Source organism: Crocodylus porosus, unplaced genomic scaffold, assembly GCF_001723895.1.
Source record: "Crocodylus porosus isolate Cpor-Errol unplaced genomic scaffold, CroPor_comp1, whole genome shotgun sequence".
NCBI lineage: Eukaryota > Metazoa > Chordata > Crocodylia > Crocodylidae > Crocodylus > Crocodylus porosus.
This window is the reverse complement of record NW_017728886.1, coordinates 67,152-86,293: the sequence shown is the minus strand read 5'-3', so window position 1 is coordinate 86,293 and position 19,142 is coordinate 67,152. Positions and strand designations below refer to the sequence as shown.

General features: G+C 60.8%; 3 protein-coding genes across 3 annotated transcripts in view; all 3 read right to left on the bottom strand.

Annotated features, from left to right (window-relative positions):
* Positions 1 to 5,951, bottom strand: part of LOC109305446 (IQ and AAA domain-containing protein 1-like) — a 13,196-nt gene extending 7,245 nt beyond the window's left edge. The window contains exons 1-3 of the mRNA XM_019528792.1: positions 5,941 to 5,951; positions 4,738 to 5,065; positions 6 to 121 (exon numbers count right to left, since the gene is read on the bottom strand). Of these exons, the coding sequence (XP_019384337.1) occupies positions 6 to 121; positions 4,738 to 5,065; positions 5,941 to 5,951 (455 nt within the window). The remainder of the gene's footprint in view (positions 1 to 5; positions 122 to 4,737; positions 5,066 to 5,940) is intronic.
* A 183-nt stretch (positions 5,952 to 6,134) lies between these two features.
* On the bottom strand, positions 6,135 to 7,322 carry LOC109318899 (late histone H2B.L4-like). Its single transcript, XM_019548399.1, has 2 exons — positions 7,177 to 7,322; positions 6,135 to 6,415 (listed from the first exon to the last, which is right to left on the bottom strand). The coding sequence occupies exons 1-2, from the start codon at positions 7,294 to 7,296 to the stop codon at positions 6,179 to 6,181; spliced, it is 357 nt and encodes a 118-aa protein (XP_019403944.1). The 5' UTR covers positions 7,297 to 7,322; the 3' UTR covers positions 6,135 to 6,178.
* A 2,533-nt stretch (positions 7,323 to 9,855) lies between these two features.
* Positions 9,856 to 18,781, bottom strand: ABCF2 (ATP binding cassette subfamily F member 2). Its single transcript, XM_019528632.1, has 14 exons — positions 18,569 to 18,781; positions 17,947 to 18,159; positions 17,116 to 17,298; positions 16,640 to 16,811; positions 16,428 to 16,523; positions 15,960 to 16,062; positions 15,735 to 15,830; positions 14,898 to 15,017; positions 14,241 to 14,330; positions 13,955 to 14,065; positions 13,600 to 13,662; positions 13,104 to 13,232; positions 11,465 to 11,668; positions 9,856 to 10,475 (listed from the first exon to the last, which is right to left on the bottom strand). Exons 1-14 carry the CDS (start codon positions 18,720 to 18,722, stop codon positions 10,338 to 10,340), a joined length of 1,872 nt encoding a protein of 623 aa, XP_019384177.1. The 5' UTR covers positions 18,723 to 18,781; the 3' UTR covers positions 9,856 to 10,337.
* Positions 18,782 to 19,142: the final 361 nt, after the last annotated feature.

Sequence of the window (19,142 nt, the reverse complement as noted above, 5' to 3'; positions counted from 1 at the left end):
CCTGCCGAGGCCGGCTGGGCTCCGTGCGGGCCAGGATCTCGGCCAGGACCTGCTGCCGCTCCTTCAGGGCCCGGGCGCGCTCGAGCAGGAAGTACTTGGGGATGGGCACCTCCACGTCGGCCTGCGCACGGGCAGCACCGGGGCTCAGCCCCCGCGCCCCACGGCCTGGGCCCCGCTCCCCACGCGCTGCCCGCAGCCACGCCACCCCTGCCCCAGCCGGCCGATGCCACCTCTGAGCCCGAGCACGGGGACACGTGCTCGGTCTGGACGGACCTTCAGCTGGGGCCCGCCGCAGGGCTCCTCCTGGCCCCAACACCCCCACCGTGCAGGCTCAGTCCTCATCCTGCTCCATCCTTGCCGAGGGCACCACATAGCAGGGCAGGGGCAGAGCGGGGACACTACAGGCCAGACCACACACCAAGCTGGAGGCCTCTCTTCAGCACTGCCCTTCCCTGCTCTGGCCAGCTCCAACCTACCCCTGCCCCAGGGCAGAGGCAACATCGCTAAGCCTGTGTCTGGCACGTGCAGAGACCCTGCTACGAGGGGCTGCATGCTGCAGGTTGGAGGCCACCAGCAGCCCCTCGCCAGGTGGAAATGGAGGCTAATAAGGGGAATCATAGAAAACGAGCAGGGAGGTGAAGGCTGCTCTTCAATGCCCCTCGGTCTTCTCTTCTGCAGACTCAGTCAGCCCAGTTCCCTCAGCCTCTCCTCACAGGTCCTGTCCCCCACAAACATTTCTGTTGCTCTCCACTGGACTCTGTCCAGTGTGTCCACATCCTTTCTGTAGTGTCCAAGACTCGAGATGTGACCTCCCCAGTGCTGAATCGAGGGGAAGAATCGCTGCCTCGATCTGCCAGCAACGCTCCTACCATTTGCGCCCTTTGCTGCCTCGATCTGCATCCTACCGATGCCGCCCAGGACGCAGTTCGCCTTCCTGGCCCCAAGGACACACTGCCGGCTCCTGCCCAGCTTCTTGACCCCAGTCCCCCCAGGTCCTTTCCTGCAGAGCTGCTGCCCAGCCCCTCACCCCCAGCCTGCACCGGTGCAGGGGATTGCTCCTTCCTAAGTGCAGGACTTTGCGCTGGTCCTTGTTGAACCTCATGAGATTTCTTTTGGACCAATCCTCCAATTTATCCAGGTCACTGAATCCTAGCTCTACCCTCCCGCGTACCTACGACGCCCTCCAGTTTGGTGTCATCTGCAGCCTTGCCGAGGGTGCGCTGCATCCCATCTTCCAGGTCGCTGATGAAGACATTGAACCAAACCAGCCCCAGGACCAACCCCTGGGGCACTGCGCTTGATACCAGCTGCTGACTAGACATCGAGCCATTGACCACTACTCTGAGCCCAATGCTCCAGTTGTTTTTCTATCCACTCGTGACCCCATCCCTGTCCCCGCTGCCCCAAGGCCGGATGCAGCTGCCCCCAGATGTTATGACAGCTGGGCAGTGCAGCCCATGACCCTGCACTGGGTTTGGGCTCAGCTACAGCATCTCCCAGGCAGTCGCCCCCGTGGCCCCAAGTCGGTGCTGCCCCAGCTGCAGGCCACCTCCAGAGACTGCCCTTCGACTGGCTAGGGCTGCTGCCCCCTCCCCAGACCTGGCTTTAGCACCTGAAACATGAGCCCATGACCTTGGGCTCCTGCTGGGAGACTTCTTCCCAGCCGGGCTACAGGCAGCAAGGCTCTGCTGAGGGGAAGGGGAGCTGCAGCTGCATGCTAGAGCCCCTTTCCCAAGGACAAGGCACTTCCCTGCAGCCCAGCACAGCCTGTGGCACCCGTGCCGGCTGCACCAGCACCGTGCACAGCGAGGTGTTGGGCCACGCTTCTGCTGGGCCACAGGGTCTAGCTGCAGTCGGGACTGCTGCTGTCCCACATGCAGGTGCCCACCCCTGCGCTCTGCATGGGCGCTGCGTGTAACTGCCCTGCCTCGCTGTGAGTTGTTGCTCTGCTCTTCCAGGTCATCCTTCATTCATTTGAGACTAGCAGTAATCACTTCCCTGCCCCCAGGCCATTGACGACCACCGGAAAGGCCCAGCCCTGGCTGCTGCAGAAGAAACACGTGTACCGAGGGGGATCCCCAGTTGACAGCTGCTGCTTGGGACCTCTCCGTGAGCAAATCCTTAATCCCATTAAGAGGCATCTGACTGATGACAGTCAGCTTTCTGTGCCTGTTGGATCCAGCACCTCTGGGGAAGCTTAGGAGACCAGAACTACAGTCAGGACCCATTTCCCATAAAGCCACATTGATAGGAATACAGTTAATATCAATCCATATAATGCAGGAACAAAAGGATTTATCCATGCCTCCATGCTTCTCCACAGGGCTGACATCAGATTCCCTGGCTTGCATTTACCCAGCTCACTGTACCCATATATTAGGATTTATTAAGAAGCAGCTGCCTGTCAAGCTCCTGGGCCCACTCTTTTAGAAGACTTGGTAGTCAGCATGACATGATGAATGCAGGTGTTTCTCCCTACTACTTATTATGCCCCACCCCACCTCAGGTCTCCATGAGCTAGAAACAGGGCCTTGCTGTCCCCCTGTGAGAGACTGCCATGTGTGCCAGCCCAGGTCTCTGCAAATATCAAACAGAAACAGCAATGGGTGCAGGAAGGCAGGATTTGATTCAAGGGGGAAGTAACTTAATGACAGAGGATGCAGAAAAGGCTGAAGTGTTCAATGCCTTTTTCACCTCAGTCTTCACAGGCAAGGTCAGCTCCCAGGAGACTGCACCCGGCAGCACAGTTTGAGGAGGGGAGCAGCCAAGGTGATTAGGAGCAATCAGCACGGATTCACCAGGGGCAAGTCATGCCTGACCAACCTGATTGCCTCCTATGACAAGGAAACTGGTGGATGCAGCATACTTTGATTTTAGCAAAGTTTTTGATACAGGTCTCCCACATTTTCACAGGGAAGCTAAGGAATAAATTTATTAGCTAAGGAATTATTATTATTAAGGAATAAAGTTATTCAGCTAAGCTAAATGGACTGTAAAGCAGACAGAAAACTGGCTGGAGCATTGGGCTCAGAGCAGTAGTCAGCGGCTCAATGTCTAGTCAGCAGCTGGTATCAAGTGCGGTGCCCCGTGGCTTGGTCCCAGGGCTGGCTTGGGTCAACGTCTTCGTCCACAACCTGGAAGATGGCACAGAGCGCACCCCCAGCAAGTCTGCAGATGCCACCAAGCTGGGGGGAGTAGCGGATACGCTGAAGAGTAGGACAGGGATTCAGAGCGACAGATGCATTGTAGGATCAGGCCAAAAGGAATCTCATGAGGTTCAACAAGGACAAGTGCGAAGTCGTGCACCTGGGAGGGAGTGATCCCCTGCACCGGTGCAGGCTGGGGGGACAGGCTGGGCAGCAGCTCTGCCGAAGAGGAGCTGAGGGAGACAGGGGACAATTTGCTGAATGAGCCAGCAGCATGCCCTTGTTGCCAAGAAGGTTACCGGCGTCCTGGGCTGCACGGGTAGGAGCATTGCCCGTAGGTCCAGAGAGGTGATTATTCCCCTCTATTCAGCGCTGGGGAGGCCACATCTGGAGTCCGGTGTCCAGTCATGGGCCCCCACTACAGAAAGGATGTGGGGAAGTTGGAGGGAGGCCAGCAGAGGGTGACAAAAAGTGGTGAGGAGAGGCCAAGGGAATTGGGCTGACTGAGTCTGCAGAAGGGAAGACCAAGGGGGGTTGAAGAGCAGCCTTCACCTCCCTGCCGGGGGGCTGCAAAGAGGATGGAGCCGGGCTGGTCTCAGTGGGGGCAGATGACAGGACAGGGTGCAGCAAGGGAAGTTGAGGTTGGATATCAAGAAAAACTGTCACAAGAAGGATAGTAAAACACTGGGACAAGTTACCCAGAGAGGAGGTGAACTCTCCGTCTTTGGAAGTTTAAAACCTGGCTAGACAAAGCCTGGTCTGGGATGATGTAGTTGGGGCTGGTCCTGCTTGGAGCAGGGTGTTGGTTGGAAGGGACCTCAGGAGGTTGCATCTAATCCTTCATTTTCTATGATTCCCCTTATTAGCCTCCATTTCCACCTGGCAAGGGGCTGCTGGTGGCCTCCGACCTGCAGCATGCAGTGCCTTGTAGCAGGTCTCGTTGCACATGCCAGACGCATGTTTAGGGACCAGCTTGTCCTGTTCCCTGGTTGGACCAACCCCAGCACCTGGGGCTGGGCTCAGCTCATGCATAGAGCCACGTGTCCATGACCAGGGCTCCCAGCTTGACAGCGCTCAGGATCCGTGCACAGTATCTGCAGCACCGCACCCCCAGCCCTTTAGTGCCTGTGTCCTCCCCACGGAGTTGCAGCCTGCGATCTGAGTGCTGCAGCCGCGGGAGAGGCACCCCCAGGCATTGCCGTGCCCAGAACTTCTAGGGCCTTTGGGTCATGGCTGGGAGCCGGCCTGACGACAGCAGCAGCTGGAAGGGTTTCCCCTCCCTTCCTCTTGCTATGTCTGAGCACGAGCCACCCTGCCCAGAGCACCCCACAATCCTGCCTGGGGTAGCGTCTCTCCAGGACCCCGCTCAAGTGGAAGGGTAGTTCCTGCAGCAGCAGCAGCAGCAGCAGCATCTACCCCAGTACAGGATCCCAGCAGCACTCCCTGCTCCTTCCTGGGTGCAATGCACCAGCACCATCCCCCCTTCTCAACATCAGACCAGCACCTCCTAGCTGCATTAGGCCCTCAGTCCAGCCCCGCTCGCCCTCCCCAGCCCCCTCCAGGATGCTGGATCTCAGCCCCAGGCCCTCACCGGGGTGAGCTTGAGGTCCTGCAGCACGTGGTCCATGAAGTGGTACTCGGAGCAGTCCAGCTGCACCATCGCCTCCTTCAGCTCCAGCACACGGCCCAGGGCCCCATCCAGCACACAGCGCAGCATGCGACGCTTCTGCGGCTGCAGCATCTGGTCATGGCAGGTCTCCAAGCACCGCACAACCCGCACGTAGCGCAGGAACAGGGTGGCCAGCCCGTGGGAGAACGTGGCCCGGTCTCGCTCAGGCTGCGGCGGTGTGGCTGGCAGCTCCTGGGCCAGCAGCTCCCTCAGGGCCACCTGCGACTCCAGCCACATCTTCCCGTAGGTGCTGCAGGGACGGGCGGCAGCTTGTCAGTGCGGGGAGGGAGGTGGGTGCAGAGACACCCGGGACATGGGCCCAATGGCTCCGGCCGTCACAGCCGGAGGGGTCGGGACTAGTATTCTCCGTGCTGCAGAGCAGAGCTCACCGATCACCACTGGGGCCAGTGCCTGCACGCAGGTTCAGCCCCTCGCCTGCCCCAGGCTTCAGCCCTGCAGGATGCTGCAAGCACCTGGCCCTGCGGATAGAGGCGGCCCTGGGGGTACCTCACAGGCACCCAGCTCCCACGGGCCCAGCCGAGACATCGCTCCTAGGCTTCCCCCGTGTCCTGCCCTCACCCCAAAGACAGAGGAGGAGGGTGCAGGATGCTGCAGCCCCTCTGCCCAGGGACACCCCAGTGCACCGCCACGTCCACGGGTCCCTTGCCCACCCCACCGGGCACGGGCAGGGTGTCTGGGCTCCCACTTCAGCCGTGACTGGGCTGCCCCCAGGTGTGGGCACAGGAGCCAGCCCACCCCCAGTGCAAGCCCAGGCTGGGCTCCACCTGCTCCGCTCCCACGGGCAGACCCTTGCCTGTGCCAGCCGGGACCCTGCACCCGAGCCCAGACCAAGTCCCAGCCAGCTGCAGCCGTGGCCATAGCAGTGGCCAGTCCGGACCAGGCCGAGGCAGGAGCCAGGCGAGAACGGCACGCGGGCAGGGCTGCTGCGATCGGGGCCCCAAGCATATGGAAGGGAGCAGCCGCCCCACAAATGCCTGTCCCCCCCAGCCACAGCATCTTGCACATGCCCCACCACCAGTGCCTGGCCCCAGCCCCCAGCCCCAGGCTGCCCGTGAGACTCTCCCCTCTGGAGGATAAAGCTGGGGCTATTGGGACAAGTCTCACCGGTTGGACATAGCTCCTGCCACGCCAGGACACGTGGGGCCCCTGGCACCGTCCCATCACCATGGGAAACACCCCGGAGCCCATTCCCATGGAGACCAAGGAGTACACAATGCACCCCTGTGACATCAGGGCCCCTCAGTGAGGTCACAGGGGTCCCCAGGGGATGCAGCCCCTGGCCCCCCCCCAGACAGGACGCAGCGGTGCGGGGGCAGCAGTGCTTTTTATTGGGGCACAGCAGTCACTTGCTGCTGGTGTACTTGGTGACGGCCTTGGTGCCCTCAGAGACGGCGTGCTTGGCCAGCTCGCCGGGCAGCAGCAGGCGCACGGCCGTCTGCACCTCGCGGCTGGTGATGGTGGTGCGCTTGTTGTACTGCGCCAGGCGCGCCGCCTCGCTGGCGATGCGCTCGAACACGTCGTTCACGAAGGAGTTCATGATGCTCATGGCCTTCGAGGAGATCCCGGTGTCTGGGTGCACCTGCCGGGCAGGGGGCAAGAGGCGTGAGGGAGGCTGCGGCTGGGGGTGGAGCAGACTCGCCCTCCTTGCTGCTCCCCTGCCAGGAGGCGAGGCCAGGGCAGCATCTAGACTCACAGCAGGGCTTGGTCCTTGCCCCTGGCATGAGCTGGGTCCCCGGCAATGCATAGCCCCCATCCCCCTACAGCAAGGGGTGTGGGTGAGCTGGGCCCTGCCCATGCCCTGGGCACTGGCCAGGTGCTGCCCCTTTGCTGGGGGGTGCAGCAGGCAGAGGTGCCAGGGTTGCAGAAGGCAGCTGCCCCTGCCCAGGGGCTAAGTGGCATCACCGCATGCCCCACATGCCTGCACGCGCAGTGTCAGGGACCTGCACCTGTGGCCCAGCCTCCAGGCACTGCGCGGCACAGGAAGTGTGGAGGGACAGGAGCAGCGTCCATCTTGGGGCTGGACCCCACCCAGGGGCTTAGCCCTTGCTCAGGGTGAGGACCCAGAGGCTTGGGGCCAGCAAGCCAGCCCACTCTCTAGCCTCAGAGCATTGCTGCATGCAGCCCAGGCCACCTGCTCAGCGGAGATCCAAGCACCAGGCTGGCAGGGGTGGGAACAGGCTGCAGGGCAGAGCTGCCGGCTCCCCACAGCCCTATGTTGTGCTCCTGCCCCCAAGGAGACTTCTGCAGCCCCCTCCCCAGCTCCCACAGCCCGTGCCCCTGACCCCCAGGGACACAAGTGGAGCAGCAAGGGGGTTGCAGCCCCAGCAGCCAGGAGCTCACCTGCTTCAGCACCTTGTAGATGTAAACCGAGTAGGTCTCCTTCCTCTTCAGCTTCCGCTTGGCTTTCTTGTCCCCGGAGGCCGTGGGGCGGCCCCGCTTCTTCCCAGCCTCCAAGCTCATCCTCACCCCGGCTCTCCAACCTGGACAGAGCAGCAGCCCCAGGCTGGGCTGCACCTGCAGGCGGTTATGTAGCCAGGGCAGCGCCGGCCACAGGTGAGCGCGCTGAGCCAGGGGAGGCCCCAGGTGCGGCTCCTACCCCTGATTCCTGGCTCAGCAAGGCCAGAGCTGGGGAATGGGCGCAGCCTGCGACAGGGCCAGGGCCCAAGGGGCAGGTGCCTGCTCCCTGCTCTGCGAGGAGGTGGCGAAGCACAAGGGGGGCACCGGGGATGTTTGTGGGACTGGGACGCTGGAGGAGCCTGTCCTGTGTCGCGGCCCCATGCCGTGGAGCAGTGCAAACCGCAGCGTGCTGCAGCCTCTCCGCTCCATAGCAGGGGCTCACACCCCTCGTGGCACACGAGCTGGCTCTGGGGGGTCCTACCCACCGTGGATGGGCTCGGGGGCGATGTGCTCCTGGCCCCTCTCCTGGGCATGGCCCCAGGCCCTGGCTCCCTGAGGACATGAGCATGTGCCACATGCACTGGCCCCAAGCTGGGCAAGCCTGGCTCTGCCCCATCCCTGCTCAGAGCGGTGCAAGGTGTTGGTGCCTGCCCACGGCGCTCGTGCTTGGCTGCGCGTCTGGTGCAGGGTGCTGCCTCTTTTCCTTTGGCTGGCAGGAGCACGTGTGCATGCATGATGTGCATGCATGTGCACGCGTGTCTCTGGAGCACTGAACAGGGTGATCTGTGCCAGCGGCCTGTGCTGCAAGGCAGTGATTGGCCCTGGCTGGACACATGTACCCTCGGCTCCTCCTGACAGGACGCTGAGCCTCCCCAGAGCCGCAGGGGCTGGTCACGGCTTTGGCACCCGGACCCCTGCGTCACGTCAGGGTCGAGGCCACAGCTGAACTCCGCTGCAAGTGTAACCTCATTACCCCCCACCCCCACCCCCCCAGGCACACGCTGCTTTCCTCCCTGCGGCAGCACTAGCCTGGCTGCAAGCCTCGTCTCCGAGACCAGCTCTGCTCGTGCTCCCTGGCCAGGAGCCCTTGTGACGCTCGGGGCCACGTGCTCTCCCCTGCTTCTAGCTGAACCCGGGCCTGCGGGAGATGCCCCCAGCTCCCTTCAGAGCGTGCAAGCGACTGTGCGAGGGGGTGACGGGAGTCCCTTGGTAGGCTGCTCCGGCGGCGAGATACCCCCAGATGCGAGGGTGGGACTGCAGGCATTGCCCTCACCCCTCCGGTGCCATGTGTGGTCCGAGGAGCTGCTGCCAGAGCTGGACGCGGGTCAGCCATAGGGACGTCACTGTTGCATTGCAGACTGTTGCATTGCTCTGCTGCTGCATCCAGATTGCGATGGCCCTTGGTCCACCTCGGAGCCACCGGTTTCTGCTAGGAAGCCCTGTGGCCCCCGCCCCCCCCCTTTTGGACTAGGTTATAGTCACCTCCCCACAGGACCTGGGACCAGCTTCATCCTGGGTGCCTACCCCTGCCTGCCAACTGCAGTGGCATGTTTCTCACACATGGCACACACACCATACAGCAGACTAGATTTATCACCCCCATAGTGCATTTTGCCAGCAGGGATGGCTCTGGGCTCTGGCTCAGGGCATGCTGCCCCCCACCCCCCGAGTAGAAACCTATGAGCACCCGCTCCACTGGGCAGTGAAACCTCACAAGGAGGTAATGCTGCTTAACCTAGTTCCAAATGAGCTGATGACCGTACCATAGTTTCATAGTTGGTCGGGTCAGAAGGGACCGGAACAGATCAAGTCCGACCCCCTGCCATGGCAGGAAAGAGTACTGGGGTCAAACGACCCCAGCAGGGCGATTGTCTAGCCTTGTCTTAAAGACCCCCAGGGTAGGAGTGAGGTCCTGGACTAGTCTGGATGCATGGACTAGTCTTTCCTGGTTATGAGCTTCCTGCCTTGCTCCCTGTGCTACTGCTCAGGAGTAGCTGCCTCCCCAGAGGGCATGGCAAAGGTCTCACTCCCTTTGAACAAGCACGTGTTCTCTAGGCTGCAAGAAGGAACATCCCACAACAGGCAGGTGCCCATTTGGAAGTCCAGGGGCCAGGAGCACCCTAAACCCTGCTAGACAGTGAGACCAAGGAGATCCTGGACAAGCCAATGCCACAGGGAAGAACTGCCCAGCTTTGGGTCTCAACATGCTGAAAGATGGGCACCTGGAGCTGGGCCCAAGGAGGTTGGAGGAGATGGGGGCACAGGATGGTGTCACACAGGAGCAGGGCTGGAGCTAGCTTCCATTTCACATCCATATTTTATTTCACCACTTTCCTGCAGCCAAGGCTCCCCTCCTTCCCCACCTCCCCTGGTCCCTGCGCTGCATGTACAACTAGAGTGAGGCAGCTGCAGGGGCACCCGGACATACCTACAGCTCCTGCGCCTCTAGCGCTGCTCAGGTCTGTGTCCCTGTAGCTCAGTGCCTGCCCAGACCCCTTCGCCACCCAGCTTGTCACTCGCTGCTTGTGTGTGGCAGAGCCTGGCAGTGCTGCAGCTCTGGGAGGGGGTGCCCAGCCACACACACTGAAGCCATATGAAGCTGCACACGCCTACAACTGGTGCCATTCTGGGAACGAGGAAAAAAAGAGACCGTTCTTCCCTCTTTATTGACTGATAGATTCTCAGCAGATCTGATAATGACACTGTTAAATAATAGTTAAAACCAAACCAAGGCCAGAGGAATCTGAAGTCAAAGTTTCTAAACTGAAGCAGAAGTTGGGGCAGGAGGTGAGCTAGGATCTCCATTTCCCCCTGGCTGCAATCAGGGCACTCTGCCGCCTGCTGTCAGTGTGGCTCCAGGATCTGGGGCTAGAGGGACATCGTCCAGATGGGAGAAGTTGCCCGAGTGCAGCCAGAGCAGAAGAGGAGGGTCTGTCCAGATGCAGAAGTGCACGGAGAGCAGAGGGAAGCAATATTGCAGCAATGCTAGAACACAGCCACAGAGATAGCAGCAGAGTCCGATTCCAGGCGGCAGGGGGATGGTCAGGCTGGCTATTGTCAGTCTCCCTGGAGAACACCTGCCGGCCAACTGACCGCTCCCGCGCTCACACATTGTGGGTCTTTTTGGTGAGCTGGGGATCTTCGTCCACCAGCTTGGACTTGAGATGTTCTTTGTAGGCCAGGATGTCGCCCTGCCACTTCGTGATTGTCTGCTTTTCACAGACCCAGATCTCCTGGGCAACCTGAAAGCACAAGGCAGGGCTCAGTGCAGCTCAGCTCAGAAGCAGGCACACGGGGTTCTTCCCCCCACCCCTACCCCCAGCTCTGGCTCCCTCATCTCCCAGAGGCGGCATGGTTTGCTGCCACCAGCCGTTCACTGACAGCGCAGAGCATTCCCAGAAGCGAGGGTCGGCCAAGGTGCTTGGGGCAGCCCTCCCTCACCGCCACTTCCGTGGGGAACCGGAACCATTAGGATCACCTGCTCTGCATGGGCAGGGCAGAACGGTTTACAGTGACCTCAAGCAGCAGGTGAGAAGCCTGGACTTGAACTCATTTCCCTAAAAGAAAGGCTGGCTCCCATTGGCTGAGAACCAGGAAACCATGTTGCAGATACAGTAAGTGCCAAATTTAACATGAATGTTGTTTCCACATACAGTCACGCAGCACAGCATTAAGATGGTAAATGGGACACTTGACTAGACCCATTCACTTCTACTTGGGTTTTGGGCCAAACGTTTTGGCTGGAAATTGGAATTCAACTGAATGCCCCAAATCTGTAGGTTGCAAACTTACATAACGCTGCTTCAGACACGGGGGGACACAGGGAAAACTCTTTCCCAGGGTTTGTATATGAAATGTCCTTTAAGACATGAGAACCAGGAAGTCCCATCCTTCAGGCTGATCTTTCAGTTACAAGCTAGAAAGGGAAGTCAAGCTTTCCTGACTACGCAGAGCCCCACTGGCTTCTCAACTGGGAAATGAGAAAGGTGCTGAAACAAATTAGCAGAGTAATCAGAGACAGAGGACATATCTGCTCTGCACCTCTAGAAGGGGCTACTGCTATTAAAGCATGTCTATTGCCTCAGCGCGTACATCCCACTTCGGTTAGGTACGGCTGCCAGAATCTGCCTTAAAGGGGTTGTTTCACTGGAAAGTCACTGAATAGTCTCCCCCTCTAGCAGAGACCAGAGATGCCTGTGCCTCATGGAGCTCATCACCTCCCCTCCCTCACCTGCTGAATGAGCCTGAAGTCATGGCTAACGAGCATCATCCCTCCCTCAAACTCATTGATGGCGTCGGCCAGTGCGTCGATGGTCTCAATGTCCAGGTGGTTGGTGGGCTCGTCCAGGAAGAGCATGTGTGGGTTCTGCCAGGCCAGCCAGGCGAAGCAGACACGGCACTTCTGTCCGTCGGAGAGGTTTCGGATGGGGCTCACCTGCCGGGGGGAGGGGGGAAACAGACAACACGGTCAGAACACACTATGGCATGTGGGGCCTGCGACTCCCAGGGGAGCCTGTCCTGCCGCAGGAAGAGGACTGTGCAGGGCCCATGCCTAGAACAGCCCCCCTCCCCCCACACCTCAGCAAAGGGCCCTGGATTTCTGTGGCACTCCCAGACCAAGCCTGTGCTGCAGGTGCCACAGGGCACAGAACTCACTGGAGTCAGCAAACATGAACCGCCTCCCACGCACAGCCCCAAATCTGCCCCAGGTCCAGGGCAAGAGATGTTTCTCCTGGCACGGGAAACTTGTCTGAAACCTTTGAGCCTAAACTGCAATACCCAACACAAAAGTCAAGTGGCCAGAAATGGGAGCAGTGACAGCCCCTACAGCTTTGGTGCATGCGAGCTGAAGTTGCTACACTGCTGCCCCCTCAAGATGAACCAGGTGACTCACGCTCCCACCTGAGCTACTGGTCCCATCTCTGACCAGTGTGGCACCATGCCAAGACCTGGCCCCACCCTGCCCATGCACCACAGCATCTTCCACCTTGCCCAAACCTCCCCACTGCCTCTCAGAGCCTGGCTGCAATACACAACAAACTTAAGTGACCCTACCTGTACTAAGGTATGCACTCAGCCTACATCAAGCATGGGCTGGAAATCAGGCAGCAGCCAGGTGACCAAGAAGGATCCTCAAACGACCCAAAAGGAAGAGGAAGCAGAGCTGCACCCTCCCACCATCAGGCACCACTCCAGAAATCCTCCGGCTGGACCAAGGGCATGGACTGCAAGGGCACAATCTTGGCACACCCACTCTTGGTCTGGCCCCGCTCCATGGAGCACAGCATTTGCATCAGGGAAAAGGCACACTAGCTCCCCCAACTGCCAGCACCACCCACCCTGGACACCCTAGCAAAGCCAACCTCGGGCCCATGAAGCCAGCACACTGATGGAGCCCCATGGTCTCGTGTTCACAACTACTGGTCCAAGACAGCTCGTGTCCCACCTGACTGAAGACTGCTCTGGCTCACGGGGAAGACACAACCCCATGGAGGGCACCTGCCCACAGCACTGAATCCCAGAAAGCCCCAGCCAGTAGAAAGGATGTCTCCCCCCTCAGCCACTGCATATGGTGCTGGTCACCAGCACAGGGGCACAGCTTGGAGTCACTGAGCATGATCTGGGTCCTGCTGCCATCCCTGGATACCGGAGCCCAGCACAAGGCTGCTCCATATGCTGGCAGCTCTGAGATGCCCTTGGCAGGCTGGACATTGCTGTGTTTGGCTAGGACTCTCCAACTGTGCGCCCCATTGTGATGGGCTGCACAGCACTGAGCTGGCTGGCAGATGACCCCTGAGACTGGGGAAGCCTAGTCCTGCTAGCCCCAGATGCTTAGAGCAAGCTCCACAGAGACCTCAGCCCACACCCACCTGCTGCTTCCCAGTCAGCCCATATCTGCCGATGATCTTCCTCATCTCCTCCTTCTCCTTGATCTCTGGGTAGCACTTCATCATGTACTCCAGCGGAGACAGGTCCAGATCCAGCTGCTCTTGCAAGTGCTGGGCAGAGAGGAGGACAGGCATGAGCCCAGGAAGTGGGAGGGCAGACAGAGCAGGGCAAGGCAGTCAGAACAACACACCAACTGCTACCGCCTCTCTTTGCGGTGCAGACTGAAGGCTACCAGAAGCAGTGCACCCTACTGTGCCTGGCACAGAGCCTTATCTCCAACCCAAAAGGGAGGGAGGCTCATTAATCTCAGAGCAGCAGGGGGCTCAGCCCACCCTGTGCAGAACCACGCCTCCCAAGTGTGGAGCAGGGGAAGGCTGAGCCTGTCCAAGCAGCAGCAGCTAGTCCTGCACGTCAGAGCACACTGCATAGGGAGGGGTCTGGAAAGGAGGTGGCACCTTGCCAGCCCATGGGGGTTACCTGGTGGTATCGGCCAATCTTCACATGCGAGTGCTTGCGAATCATCCCATCAGTGGGGAGCAGCTAGAAGGGAGAGCATATCACGCTTGATCACACAGGCATCCCAGTGCCCCCCATCATCCCAGGCATGATCCTGCCTCTCCCCAGCAATGGGGGCAACCCCACTGGTACCAGGCCGGGAAGGCATGTCATCACCCACCAAGAGACCCTGGGCTAAGGGGAGTGCCCAGGGGCTGGTCAGCAAGGACATGGAGTCCTTGGAACAGCTGCTGGGAATAGTGGGAGGCACTTCCCACCCTGTAGGTCACTCTAAGGCAGTGGGCATAGGGCAGGAAGACCACCCCAGGGCTCCTACCTCTCCTGTGAGGAGCTTCAGCAGCGTTGACTTTCCGGCTCCATTAGGTCCCACAAGAGCCACGCGCGTATCCAGGTCAATCCCAAACTCCAAGTTATTGTAAATACGCGGCTGCAATTCACAGAGACCAAGAGGTCAGGCCTGTCCAGACTGCTCTGGACAGTGTGTGGGGGCACTGTGCAGATGTGGGCTGTTGCCCTACACCTCACACGTGGGAACAAAGGCTGGGCATCCCCACACTACCCAGTTGAGCGAAGCAGCAAACCTCCTACCCCAGCACACTCACCCCATCTTTGGTGTACTTGAAGCTGACGTTCTGCACCATGATGACAGGAGGAGGGATCTTCCCGCACGGCGGGAAATAGAAGGACAGCGTCTAGAAAGAGAGTAGGCTCGCTGGTGAGACAAGGCCCAGGGCAGGGGACAGTGCCGCTCCACGGACACCGTTCTTCCAGGTGCAGAGGAGCTACGGCCCTTGCCCCCAGCTCGGATACAGCAGCCCGGGGCCATCGTGATACCCGGGCACAGCAGGTGACGTTGCGAGGACCATCAGCAACTCCCCTGCACTTTGTTTACCTTGAGCATCAGCCCAGTGCTGGCTGCTCCCCCCATACTGCTCTCATTGTGGGGCATGAGGGTTTATTCCCCAGGGGGTCCCAGTTTCCACCCAGTGACATTCCCTACTGTGCCTGCGAGAGCCCCACACCCTGTACCCAGGACTAGGTGCCCAGTGAGCCTACCTCCTGCTGAGACATACAAAGGACAATGCAAGGAAGGCCATACAGTTGTCTGTCACAGATAGTGTGCCGTACACTATCTGTGACCCCATGCTCTCGGCCATCCTGCTGGCTGCACTCATTGACTTTGCTCCTGGCTGCAGCTTGCGTGTCTTCCCACCCCGATTTCCAGGGTCTGCCATGAGTTTCCCAGCACCCCAACCTACCTTATCATTCACTACCCTCTCTGTCAGCCCTGAGGCCATCATCTTCTGAAGGGTCTTTTCTTTGCTCTGAGCCTGCCGAGCCAGCTTAGCGCTGCCATGACCAAACCGTGCAATGTAATTCTGTAACAGGAGATGCAGTTACTGGCCCTGGCAGAGATGCTGCACAGAGGCAACAAACGAGAAATGATAACGGGAGACAATGGTTCTGCATTAAGCATTTCCCAAGCTTTGGGGCTTTGCTGGTTGTCACATGGGGCTAGGAGAGAATGCTCTCCCCACCTCTCCTTTTGCTGTTTCACGTCAGGGTTTTGAGGATTTTTTTGCCTTCCTCAGAGGCGCTTTGAGTTGGCTGCAGCCAAAGCTGGGGGTGGTGACTGGGCTGTGCCAATGCTCCTGCTGGGACTTAAAACTGGAGGTTCTTGGCTGTAGGGTCTTGCCCCTTTGTTTGGGGTGAGACCAACATCATGCTTGGGGCCAGGAAGGAATTTTACCCCATGGTCAGACTGGCACAGATTGAGGGTGGGGTCTGCCTTCCTCTGTCGTGGGGGTACAGTCCATGTCCAAAATCTTTTGAGTGCATATCAAACACCCTTTGCAACAGCAGGATGTTGGCCACCTTGGTCCCCCTTGGTTTACCGGTGGCAGGTTCAGGTGTGATGCCTGGTGCTGTGTCAGGTGACTGGTGTCATTTTGCTATGTCACTGGACAATGGATTTGCCTGGGATGGTTTGGACAGGAATGATCCTGCCTCAGGCAGGTGCTGGACTAGATGTGACCTCTGAAGGTCCCTTCCAGCCCCACCTCTCTACAGTTCTATGAACAGAAGTCACCAGGTACCTTCATGTGGGCAATCTGATCCTGCTCCCAATGGAAACGCTTCATCTGATTCTCCTCTAGCTCCACACGGGTCTTCACATATTGATCGTAATTTCCCTGCAGAAAGAAAGACACCGCAGCATGTGAAATGCCTTTCAGAGCCCACCCCTCAGCTGGAAGCTTAGGGTTCTTGTGGACAGGGGCTGCCCAGGCTGAGCCAAACTGGGGGGGGGGGGTCCTGCTCACCGTGTAATACTTCAGCTTGCGGTTGTGCATATGGATGATGTTGGTACAAATGCCGTTCAGAAAGTCTTGAGAGTGGGAGATCAGCACCAGGATGCGCTTGAACCTGCAGCATCACACAGAGTTGTAAGAGGCTGGGGAGGACAAGATCCCCCCAGGGCAGCCCCATAAGCAGTCAGGACGTATCACAGGTCCCTTTCTTGCACCAACCACTCAGACAGTGGCATGAGCAGCACTACAAAGGCTTCTGGGAAAGCAACTGGAGCCAGACATGAACTGCTCCATACAATCAGACAAGGCTCCTATGCCACAGCCCCCTTCCCTCCATGACCAGTGTTATTTAGCCTCTGGGGCACAGGGTAGGACCAGCTGCCTGAAGGAACTTGTCCCTGGTAGCACCTGCCACTCCTGGGCTGAGGCAGGAGGCCCCCAGAGGCATAAGGCACAGCATCCACCCGCTGCCATGCTCACGTTTTCAGCTCCTCCTCCAGCCAGACGCAGGCATCCAGATCCAGGTGGTTCGTGGGCTCGTCTAGCAGCAGCATGAAGGGCCGGATGAACAGCGCTCTGGGGGGCAGAGGAGGAGGGTGAGGAGGGGCTCCCCACCCAGCACACAGCCACTCCCAGAGCTCCGTGACCCCTGCGCAGCAGCAGCGCGAGGGGGAGCCTGCAGCACAGCTCACCTGGCGAGAGCCACCCGCATCCTCCAGCCACCGCTGAAGTCCTTCAACTTCTTCCTCTGCATGGCCGGTGTAAAACCCAATCCGTGCAGGATCCGCGACGCTCGCGCCTCCGCCTTGTCAGCATCCAGCTCCTCCAGCCGCTCGTACAGCTCCATCAGCTTTTCGCACTCCGCTGCCAGGGAGTAGAGACCCGTCAGAGTCTCACCAGTGCTCTGCTGGCCCTCCCCATGCCCCCACCACGGATGGGGCAGCTTGGAGCCTGAGAGCTCAGCCCACCCACCAAGGCAAGAGCAACTGGGATGGCTCCCCCACACACTGCACTGAGCAGCTGCAGAGCGACTAGAGGGACAGACTATGGAGCCTGGTGGCTGCAGGGGACAGTCCCCACCAGCCCAAGGGAAGGTGTGCAACCACCCTGCAAGGAAGCCTGCGGCGAGCAGGGAAGGGGCCTGGTTCACAAGCGCTGGAGACTTTACCGTCTTCATGAGCCAGCCGCTCTGCCTCCCGCTCCAGCATGGCCCGTTCCGTGTCCACCTCCATCACGCACTGCAGGGGAGTCTTCTCACTGGGCGGCATCTCTCGGGTCAGGTGGTAGATGTCGATGTGCTCTGGGATTGGCACCTCCCGCTTCCCAATGGCAGACAGCAGCATGGACTTCCCTGCATGCAGGCAGAGAAACACCACCCGCCCCCCTCTGTCACTCTCGGCTCCCCTGGCAATAGGCAGCTCCTCAAAGAAGGCCTGGACCACGGCTGCCTCCAGCGAGCCCTGCAGGCAGGAGCCTTCCTGCAGAGCCAGGCAGCCCACGGGCCCTCGCACTCTGCCACAGCAGGACAAGAGATGAAGAGAAGCCAGGAAGGTCTCCCTAATCCACTCTGCTCCCAAAAAAGAACCGATCCCAGTGAAATATTCCCTGTTGAGCTCCTCGGTGCCCTAAAGGCTTCCCTGGCAGCAGCTGGGCTCTACTGCCCCCCTCCCAGCCCCCTGGCTCTAGCTGCACCCACCACCATGGGTTTTTGGACCAGTTGTGCTGGCCCCCCCGGCCCCTCCCCAGCAGCCCTGTCAGGGGAAGCCGCCCCACAGCAGCCAGGGAAGCTACTCCATGCCCCCAGTGTTGAGCAAACAGCGCGTGCAGAGCCCGGATCCCCTCCGTGGGCTTGTGCCTGGCCGGCGCGTCTGCCAAGTGGGCGCTGGGGCCTTCCCCCTTACAGACACCTGGCGCTACACACGCCGCCGACCCCCCTGGCTGCCACGGGGTAGCCGTCCTGCGCCGGCCCTCCCCTCTGCTACGCCGTGCCGTGCCTCACCGATCCCGTTGAGCCCGATGAGGCCGTAGCGACGCCCCGAGTTCAGCTCGAGCTTGGTGTCACTCAGCAGCTCCTGGCCATGGAAGGTGAGCGAGAGGTTGATGATGTGCACGTCGGTGCTGTTGGGGTGGGAGGCGAGCACACCCGTCACCGCGCGGGCAGCCGCCTTCTTCAGCTCAAAGTCCTCCAGCTCCTTGGTCAGGGCATCCACCTCTGCGCAGGGGGAGCGGGACAGCAGACAGGCGCTGAGTCAGGGCCCTGCAGCCACCCCCGCCCCGGGACGCCAGCCCCCCCTGCCGGCCGCTCTCGGGAGGGCCGGGGCGGCGCGGGGGAGAGAGGGACGCGAGGGGGAGGGGGCGGCACTGCCCTCGCGCCCCCCCCCCGCCCCCCCCCCGAACCGCATGGTGCGCACGGGCAGCCCGGCCCGGCCCGGCCTGGCGGGGTCTTGTTCGCAGGCCTGTCTCAAGGGCCAGCTCGGCCCCAAGCCCCCTCCCGCTGCCCGGGCCCAGCGCCCGGCGGGGGGGGGGGTCCCTTGGGAGGCCGCGAGCGGGGCCGGGGGACGCGAGACCCCCCGCTTTGCGGGCAGCAGGAGGGTCGGGGCCGGGCCCTGCGTGCAGCTCACCCGGCGCCCCGGTGCCGTTGGGCTCCCCGGGCCGCGCTTCCGCCGGCTCCGCGCCCCCGTCGCCGTTCTCCTCCGGGCCGCGTCGGGGCCGCTGCCGCGCCTTGGCCGCTTCCTTCTTCTTGGCCGCCTTCTTCTTCGCCAGGTCGGACGGCATCGCCCCGGCCCCGGCTCCCGGCTCCTCCCGACCCGGCGCCCGCGGCCTCCTCTGGCGCAACAGCACAGCTGCTACCGCGTGCGCACGCCCCGCCCCGCCGCAGCGCCGCCCAATCGCCACGCGACACGTCATCCCGCGCCGGCCCGCGCGCGGCACTCTGGGAAACGCAGGCCCCGGCTCGGCTGTGACGGGACTGCGCCTCCCGGCATGCCCCGCTCCGCGCCCGGAACCAAAGACATGCCGGAACCATAGAAAGCGGGGGTGGGTGAGCAGGGACCGGCCATCCCGGAACCATAGAGAGGGCGGAGCGGCTATGCCGGAACTATGAGCGGGGGTGGGCCGAGCGGTCATCCCGGAACCATAGAGAGGGGGGGTCGGTAGAGCGGCCATCCCGGAAGTACCGAGCGGGGGCGGGCCGGC